Below are 9,088 nucleotides of genomic sequence, written 5' to 3'. Positions count from 1 at the left end.
TTAGCATGACTCATGGCTTCTTCGTACTGATTAGCAATTGTTATAGCTCGTGAGAGCGTCAGTGAGGAGCCTTCAAAAAGTAACCGCTCACGTAAATGATTATTCGTCGTTTTCGAGACAAGCTGATCACGTAGCATCTCATCAGCGAGGCTTCCAAAATTACAGTCGGCAATGAGGATTTGTAAAGCAGCGACGTATTCTTCCGCTGTCTCACCTGCATGCTGAGCACGGCGACTGAACCGTTGTCGAGCCACGATGACGTTGACTGAACGCTTGAAATGGTCCGAAAGCAGGGCGATTGCAGAGTCATACGCGTCATTCGTCGATCCGGCGACACCTGTGCTCGAAGGACTAGCGGCGGAAGCAGAGCCAGACAGCAAGTCCGCTGGCTTCAATGTAGAGAAGATCCGCTGCCCCTCCATACCAAGACATGTGAGCAGGATAGCTTTTCGGCGTTCGGCTGGAAGCTCTGAAGCTCCAGAAGCCACCATGTACGTCTGAAAGGCCTGCTTCCACTGTTCCCATGGGACAGCCGGATGACCAGGCGAAGGCAGGAAAGGCGGTGGCGGTTGCAATCCCGAAATGCTCATTGTGGTGATGCAGCAGAAATCACCAGGACTCTTGCTCTTGCATGGGTTGAAATCTCGTCGCCAATATGTTGTATTTAGAACAGAGAGAAACGATGCATCCGATGCCTGAACATCATCTTATTTATTTCATGTCCCCACGCGACCATCCTCATCTTCTTTCATATACAACATTCGTTTCTGGTTTGTCTATTATAGTCATTCTTTCTTGTGTTTCTTTCTGGCAAGTAGACAGCCGAAATCTGCGGCCGTTTTCTGGGGCATAGGGTCCGTTCCACGGCGCAGCTGGTTTTGTATCCCATTACCGTTCATCACTGACAACTTAACTACAACTACTTTTACTTATCTTTATTACGCGAGGTTGAGAAGCCGGACCACGCCGTGGGTGGCCCTTCCAGTTAGCCCTGCTTTTGCGTTTATATTAAGTCGCTCTCCATTTCGTGAGATTGCGCAATCGACAGCGACTGAGAATTTCCGCTTGAGTGCCATTTTTTTGTATCTTAGTTTTAGTATCGAGCTTCTATCGGAGGTCTTCTAAGTGTCCAGCGTTTGTCGCTAACAGACGTTGCTATTGATGACTTTGGTAATCGTGCAGTTTTTTTTTTTGCAACTTAATTTTTCATGAACGCACGATAGACCTGAAGCTTATTGCTACTGTCTACTGATTTAAAATCCCGCAACCATTTTCCCTGTAACAGTGCATATTTTCCGATAAGGCAAGATGGGAAACAATTGCTAGTGGCACTCCTATGTTCATTCATTCATTCATTCATTCATTCATTCATTCATTCATTCATTCATTGTAGTAATGTAATTATGGTGTCTTACGTGTCGAACCGACGATACGATCACGACAAATCCTGCAATTAGGGATTCCGGGTTAATTTTGACCGGCTGGGGTTCCTAGCGTGCACCCAAATCTAAGCACACGAGTGTTCTTGCATTTCGCTATCGTCAAAACGGAGCCGCGGTGGTTGGGAATCGAACACGCGTCCTCGAACAATATCAGCGTGACCCCTTGTTGCGTGACAGTGTGTTGCGTGGCCTGGTTGCGTGACAGCGTGACAGCCCGCGGCGGGCACGGGCTCAAGACGTCATTGAGAAACACGGCTGGACATCTCGCACCCGCCTCCCTACCCCTTCACTTCTCGATGAACGAACTTGTCTCATTCATTCATTCATTCATTCATTCATTCATTCATTCATTCATTCATTCATTCATTCATTCATTCATTCATTCACGCTACCATTTCAGCTAGCATACACTGCGTGGACAGCTCACCCAAGATTAGGTTACCAATTTGTACGCGGTCGTAGTCTGCTTATATGTCGGGTCCTTAAGCATATTTCTTGTTGTTGTTGTTGTTGTCGTTGTTGTTGTTGTTGTTGTAGTTGTTGTTGTAAAGGCGAAAGTCTTAGGTGCATCATCGAACGCGAAAATCGGCCGTCGGCGCCGTCAACACGAGTGGTGCGAAAAATCATCACATTATGGCCTCACCATTTGACGTCATCATGACGTCACAAGCCGCCGAAAATGTGGCTTCATCATGACGTCACGTCACGTGACGTCACACGACATCGTCGCTTGGTCAAAGGTGGGCCGATCCCAGAGGCAGTGCAAAACCCCGTTAGGTGCAGGAAGCTTTCGGAAAACGCAGAGGAAGATCAATGCATCGACTGAGAAGCAAAAGAAGACAGCTTTCGCCTTCGAGTCGTCTTAAGCTAACGCATAAGTGACCCTGTGAGTGGTTGTTGCTGAGCAGTTCCTTGTTTCTCTTTAATCGCTACTCTCGCTACCTCTGCGATGACCTTTTCTTGGCTCCTTGCAAGACAGCACCCCAACGCGCAAAGAAATCTTTAAAGTCCCTTTTCCCCCTTACAAAAGGGGAAATGTCCTCGCTCTTAGCATCTTTTCGACGCGAGCTCGGACAATGGATGCCTCGTCTGCAAAGGCCTGGGCAAGCGTCCAAGAATCGGTGCAGCCGCTTCTTCTCGCACAATAGGAACAAGAGGTGGATGGGGGTGGGGTAAAATATGGCGGCCGAGGAGAGAAATCGTCTGCTAGCACGGGCCACCGAACACTTCTGCTCGTTCTCAAATCCAGCTCTCTTCAGCCGCACCCAAGCAGTATTTGGTGGAGGCACAGGCCACCGCCGCCTTCGTTTTTTTTTTTCTTTCGTATCGTTCTGTCTGATCAATTCGCGTTTCGTGGGAGATAGGAGCCCCTTTTCCTTCAGCTGTCCGAAGGAAAACACGATAGAAGTGCTAGCTTCTTTTTTTTTAGATTTTGGCATTGCGGTTGTTCCGGCGTGACATCGCGGTCGAAGTAAACCCGAGGGTTCGTAAAATGTATGGAAATAGAAGAAAGAGCGAAAGTAGGTGACGACATTCGGGAGCAGACGAATTTTAAAGCGTCAACTTTTCACTTAAAGGGTGTTAAAGATGTTAGTAAACTTTGGTCATTTGTGAGAAGGTGGGAATAGCTTGCAAGCTGGAGGGCACTGACTTCTACACAAAACACAAACGACGGTGACGTCATTGGTGCACGTGTATTGCTTTAAAAAAATAATGCCAGGCACGAAGAACTTTGTCGTGGCGATGCGCAGTAACCAATTTCAGTTTCCGTTTTGGGAGGAACACATCTCGAATGACGCAACCCTGGCGTCATGATGTTTTAATGGAAGCATTCGTCTGTAAGCTAGCCCAAATTTTGTTTTCGTGTCGTCTAGCGGCTGTGCGGTTGTGCCGATAACTAGGAGGGTGCGGGTTCGATTCCCGACAGGGAATATCGCTATAGCACAAAATTAGGTATATATGCACTTCATGGAACGCCCAACCAATTTTCGTATATGGATGGATGTATGGATGCTATGAGCGTCCCCTTTAAAACGGGCCGGTGACATGTCTGCCACCAGGCTCGAAGAAAAAAAAACAAAAAAAAACTTCCTTGTTTCATGTTGGCCTAATACCTTATCTACATTGATTAAATTATGTTATTATACAAAAAAAAATATAAATTCACGGTCCATGTCTCTGCCCCTTAAGGCAGAATGACCTTATTTTTCCCCCCTTATTTATTTTTGTTCTTTATCTCTACTTTTCTGCCACCAATATTCTAACCGTCTCTTGCTTATTTCTATCGCGGACGTGTTCAGCTTTCCATTGTTGTCCCTAAAACCCAAGGCTTCATGTAGACTCGTGCCCACACGTATACCTGGGTGAATATCGCCACATTCAATCAGTACATGTTCCATCGTTTCCTTAGTTCCCCCGCAGCATGTACATTGTTCTTCTTCGTTACTGAATCTCGCTTTATAACTACGCGTTCTAAGGCAGCCCGACCTTGCTTCAAACAGTAAAGCGCTTCCCCTTGAATTATCATAAAACCTTTCCCTCCTTATTTCGTTTTTTCCCTTTCGGTAGTTACTCAGAGCCGGCTTCTTTTCCATCGCTGCCATCCAATAAGTCCTCTCCGCCTCTCTGACCTTCCGCTTAATGCTCCTTGTTGCCATATCACCCGCACTGCTAGCCGTATATTTACTGGTGGGCCTCCTAGTTCTTTTTCTCCACTGCGTGTCAACGCTTTTTCTATACAATTACCCGAAAACCTTCTCTGCCCATCTACTCTTCTTCATTTTCCTCAGCATCTCTTCGAATCTCATTTTGCTCTGAGCTTCCCTCACTTCAAAGCCTGTCCATCCCATATCACCCTTTACAGCCTCATTTGTCGTCTTCCCGTGAGCGCCCAACGCGAGGCGGCCCAACGTCCTTTGATTTACATCTATTCCTGATTGTACCTCTGACTTCATGCACACCACTGAGCTCCCAAATGTAAGTCCCGGGACCATCACACCCTTCCACAGCCCTCGAAGCACCTCGTACCTATTGTATCCCCATGAAGCTCTGTGCTTCATAATTGCAGCAATCCTCTTACCCTTTGCTACCGATGCTTTCTCTGGTACCTTTATATATCTATCCCCCTCATTTACCCATACTCCGAGGTACTTGTACTCGCTTACCCTCGGTATTTATTACTCGCCGCTCGCACCCCCCCCCCCCCCCAGCCCTCGAAGCACCTCGTGCCTATTGTATCCCCATAAAGCTCTGTGCTTCATAATTGCAGCATTCCTCTTTCCCTTTGCTACCGATGTTTTCTCTTGTACCTCCATATATATATCCCCCTCATTTATCCATACTCCGAGGTACTTGTACTCGCTTACCCTCGATATTTTTTGGTCCTGTATAAAGACCGCCTGGTCTTTGTGATCATTGAATACCATCAATCTACCCAGTTAACGAAGCGCGACCCCAGTTTTGCTATATATCCAGTTAACGGAACTGCCATGAGAGCAAAATTTGTTGGCCACAAGACAGGTATATATACGCTCAAAGTGGTGGAAGTTCGCTAAAAATACTTCGTACTTAAAAAAAAAAATCACAGCATATCCACGGAGTGAATGATGATGAGTGGGCGAAGCTGCGGAGGTTCATCGGTAAACCGTGAATTCTGCCCAGTACATCATCACCGACGTGAGATCGGGCGCGTTTATACTAAAGGTTCGATGAGTTATGACGACTTGCAGCGCACTTTAATTTTACATGTACGCTGTGAATTTTCATTGTTTAGAAAACCATTGCTTAGAAAACATCTGGCGTCTTTCGTTAAGCAGCTGGCGTCTTTTCGTTTTGCTTTAGAAACATCTGGCGTTCTTTCGTTTTGCTTTTACAAAACATCTGGCGTCTTTTGTTGGTTTATTTCATCAATCAACGGCGTTTTGAACAAAATTTTTATTGTTTAATCACGCACAGGAGAAATCTCACCAGGCACTACCTTGGAGGTAAAGAATGGCTGCTAATGGGAATGAGAGACAGAAGAAGTCGGCTTTTAGCTAACGCTGCGAATTTTTTATTGTTCAACAACGCACAGGAAAAATCTCCCACCGGCACCACCTTGCAGGTCAAAGCGTAAGACTGGTTACATACTACGCTACGAGGGACGAACGGGTGCCGCTATAAGGAGCTTCGCCCCTAAAATTTGGCACGACAAACGCTGCTACATCGTGGTCGGAGCGCATAGCATCCAAGAAGTACGGCAGACGAAGGCTGCCAGAACAAGAACCCTTTATTAGATGCGGCTATCGTTTTTATAGCTACCGTGAAATCATATCTATGTACAATCAGCTGCGACTCGGTGCACGCATAAACAAACGCTATCTTTAACAGTAAGCAGCCATGCGCGCGCACGTAAAGCGCAATCTACTTTGCAGCAGCCCTTCCTTCTTATGGTGAATACCGATGCACTGGTTTCTTAGCTCGCGTCGAACGCCGTAGCGCAGGCGCAGCTGATTCTTCGGTGTATGAGGCTTCATTAGGCTTGACTTGAGTTTGAGGTGATGACCCGGCAACTGTTTCGCTTGTTGCAGCCGCGGAGCTGTCCCTCAGACGAACCTGGTCCATGTGGCGCTCAAGTAGCCCGGCTGATGTCTCGATGGTCATCATACGGGCGCCGTTCAGTTGTTTGATTGTGCCAGGTAGCCACCTCTCCCCATCTCCGAAGTTCCGGGCCCAAACTGCGTCGTCTGGACCAAATCTGCATGGCGTGTCTTCCTGCGAAAATAAAGGAAAAGACAACGGCGGAGGAAGACACATGTCTAAACGAGATCGAATCTGGTAGTTCAGAAGCCTCTGCGAAGGTGACTTGTCGTCTTGCGGTGTTCTTCGATAGTTGAAGAGAAGCCTGGTCAGTCTTGTAGACAGGCTACCATGCGGAAGCTTCTTGAGGCCGTCTTTGATTGTACGTACGGCCCTTTCTGCGAGCCCGTTCGACTGTGGGTGGTATGGTGCAGTTCGAAGGTGTTTCACGTTGTTTCCGGACAAGAACTTAGCGAACGTCTCCGATGTAAACTGCGTTCCGTTGTCCGTAACAATCGTCCTAGGAATGCCAAAGCGACTGAACATCTCACGCAAGGACGTGACGGTAGATTCAGCTGTGGCATGTTGCATAGGCACTGCCTCAATCCATTTGGAATGCGAGTCCACTGCCACTAATATCATGGTACCGTTCACTGGACCAGCAAAATCGAGGTGAACGCGGGACCAGTTTTCTTGAGTTGGCGGCCAGTTCATCGGTGTCTTCGCTGGAGGCAACGGCCTTGCTTGCACGCATATATGGCAATTCTTACTCAAGTGTTCGATTTCTTGGTCTAGTCCCGGCCACCACACATTTGTTCGCGCGACCGCTTTCATAGCCGATGCTCCCTGATGCGTCTCGTGCAGCATTTGAAGCGTCCTCTCGCGCGCAGCCTCAGGAATGACTATTCTATGGCCCCAGAAGATGAGGTCATGCGCAACCGTCAACTCAAGTTTTCTTGCCACGTACGCTTTCAAGCATGGTTCCACGTGTTTTCCTTGCGGTCAACCCTTTAGTATAAACGACTTGACTGTTCGCAATACCTTATCGGCTTCTGTCAATCGGCGAAGCTCGTGTGACGTCACAAGTGTGTCGTCAAGTTGCCGCAATGAGTGCACGTAATCAGGTATTTCTTCGGCGACATCGTCAGGGGTCGTGAGAGGAAGTCTGCTGAGGGCGTCGGCGTTTTGGTTGTCTCCTCCGGGCTTGTATTCTATCCGGTATTGGCAGGCTCCCAAAAGCAAAGACCAGCGCTGGATGCGAGCAGCTGCCATGACAGGTGTAGGGCGGTCTTCGCGGAACAAGCCAACCAGCGGCTTATGATCGGTCACCAGAATGAAAGGCCGCCCCAGCAGGTAATCACGGAACTTGGTTACGCCGAAAACCAATGCCAAGGCCTCGCGCTCGAGCTGCGAATAATTCCGTTCCGCCTGGGTCAGTGTTCGCGAGCGGAATCCTACCGGCTTGTCGACGCCGTCAACACGATGGGAAAGAACAGCTCCTATGCCATGCGGAGAGGCGTCACACTCGAGCCGCTACGGCTGGGTTGGGTCAAAGTGCATGAGCATTTTGGCATGTCGCAGGTCTTCCTTAGATTGTTCAAATGCCTGTTGCTGACTTGAAGTCCACTTCCACCGGCAATCCTTCTTCAGAAGGTCGTATAATGGAGCAAGCGTTGTTGCCATGCACGGGAGGAACTTGCTGTAATAAGTGAGCAGACCAATGTAAGAACGTAGTTCACTCACGTTCCTTGGACTTGGTGCTCTCATCACAGCTTCCATGTTCTTCTCCAGTGGATGAAGTCCGTCACTTGTGATTTTGTGTCCCAGATACGATACTTCCGTCTTTCTGAAGGAACATTTATCCTTCCGTATTTTTACGCCACATTCACGGAAGCGCTGGAGCACAGCTTTGAGATTGCTTCCGCTGTCTGCTTTCCCTTCTGCCACCAGGACGTCGTCTAAATATGCTTGTACGCCACTTAGACCACCAAGCAAATTTTCCATAGTGCGCTGAAAGATAGCCGGTGCGGACGACACCCCAAAAGGTAAGCGGTTGAAGCAAAACAAGCCTTTGTGGGTACTGATGGTGGTCAACTTCTTTGACTCGTCATCCAATGGAATCTGGTTGTAGGCGTCCCGTAAGTGTAAGGTGCTATAGACGTCTCCCTTGTGCAATGCTGCAAAAATGTCATCGATGACTGGAAGCGGATAGTGTTCAGTGACGCATGCTGCATTTACGGTGACCTTGTAGTCGCCGCAGATCCTGACAGATCCGTCTTTCTTCAGCACCGGCACAATTGGCGTAGCCCATTCAGAGTGAGCGACAGGAGAAAGCACGCCAGACTTCACTAGCCTTTCCAGCTCTTCCGTAACCTTGTCTCGCAATGCATACGACAGAGGTCTCGCCTTGAAAAATTTTGGAACTGCTTCTCCTTTCACGTAGAGGTGAACAGGCGGAACCTTGAACAGGCCCAGTTCTTGCTCAAAGACGTCTTCATACTCAGACAAAATTGCTTCCAGCTCTTTGTCATCTCGTCTGCTGGCACTGCTCAGGCTTAGAACAGGAGCACCCAGGTTGTTCAGGGCTCGAATAAGGTCGCGACCACATAAACAAGGCCCTGAATGACGAACTACGGTCATGGAGGCAGTCAGTGTCTTGCCCTCGTAGGAAATTGGCAGCGTGAGCTTACCAGCGATAGGCAGCGGTCCCAGGTAGCAGGACAACTTCAAGTCTGTCTTCTTGATTTTGGGCCACTGTTCGCGGTGCCTGTTGTACGCGTCCCAGGGTATTACGCATACCGGCGACCCGGTGTCAGTTTCCATAATTAGGTCAACGCCTCCGCAGCGAAACTTACGTCGTACAGGACAGATGATTTCGTTGTCCGGCACCGACGCTTGACTTTCGCTGATTGTGAACAGCTGAGCAGTACACGCCTCGTTTCCTTCGGGGCTTCCGGTTAACGCAAAAGTGCTGTGTCTCCTGGCACTTGCTCTGCACGCTACGGATATATGCCCGTTTTTACCGCACTTGAAGCACTTGGCATTTTTGTACGGGCAAGCTTGATCCGAGTGGGTTTTGTTTCCACACC

At 48.6% G+C, this 9,088-nt stretch overlaps 1 protein-coding gene across 1 annotated transcript; it reads right to left on the bottom strand.

Annotated features, from left to right (window-relative positions):
* Positions 1-7,532: 7,532 nt before the first annotated feature.
* LOC119405536 (uncharacterized protein K02A2.6-like) lies at positions 7,533-8,822 on the bottom strand. Its single transcript, XM_037672371.1, has one exon. The coding sequence runs from the start codon at positions 8,820-8,822 to the stop codon at positions 7,533-7,535; it is 1,290 nt and encodes a 429-aa protein (XP_037528299.1).
* Between the last annotated feature and the right edge of the window lie 266 nt (positions 8,823-9,088).

The sequence above is a fragment of the Rhipicephalus sanguineus genome, chromosome 9 (assembly GCF_013339695.2).
Source record: "Rhipicephalus sanguineus isolate Rsan-2018 chromosome 9, BIME_Rsan_1.4, whole genome shotgun sequence".
NCBI classification, from domain to species: Eukaryota; Metazoa; Arthropoda; class Arachnida; order Ixodida; family Ixodidae; genus Rhipicephalus; species Rhipicephalus sanguineus.
The sequence above is the reverse complement of the archived record's forward strand: the minus strand, read 5'-3'. Positions and strand labels throughout refer to the sequence as shown.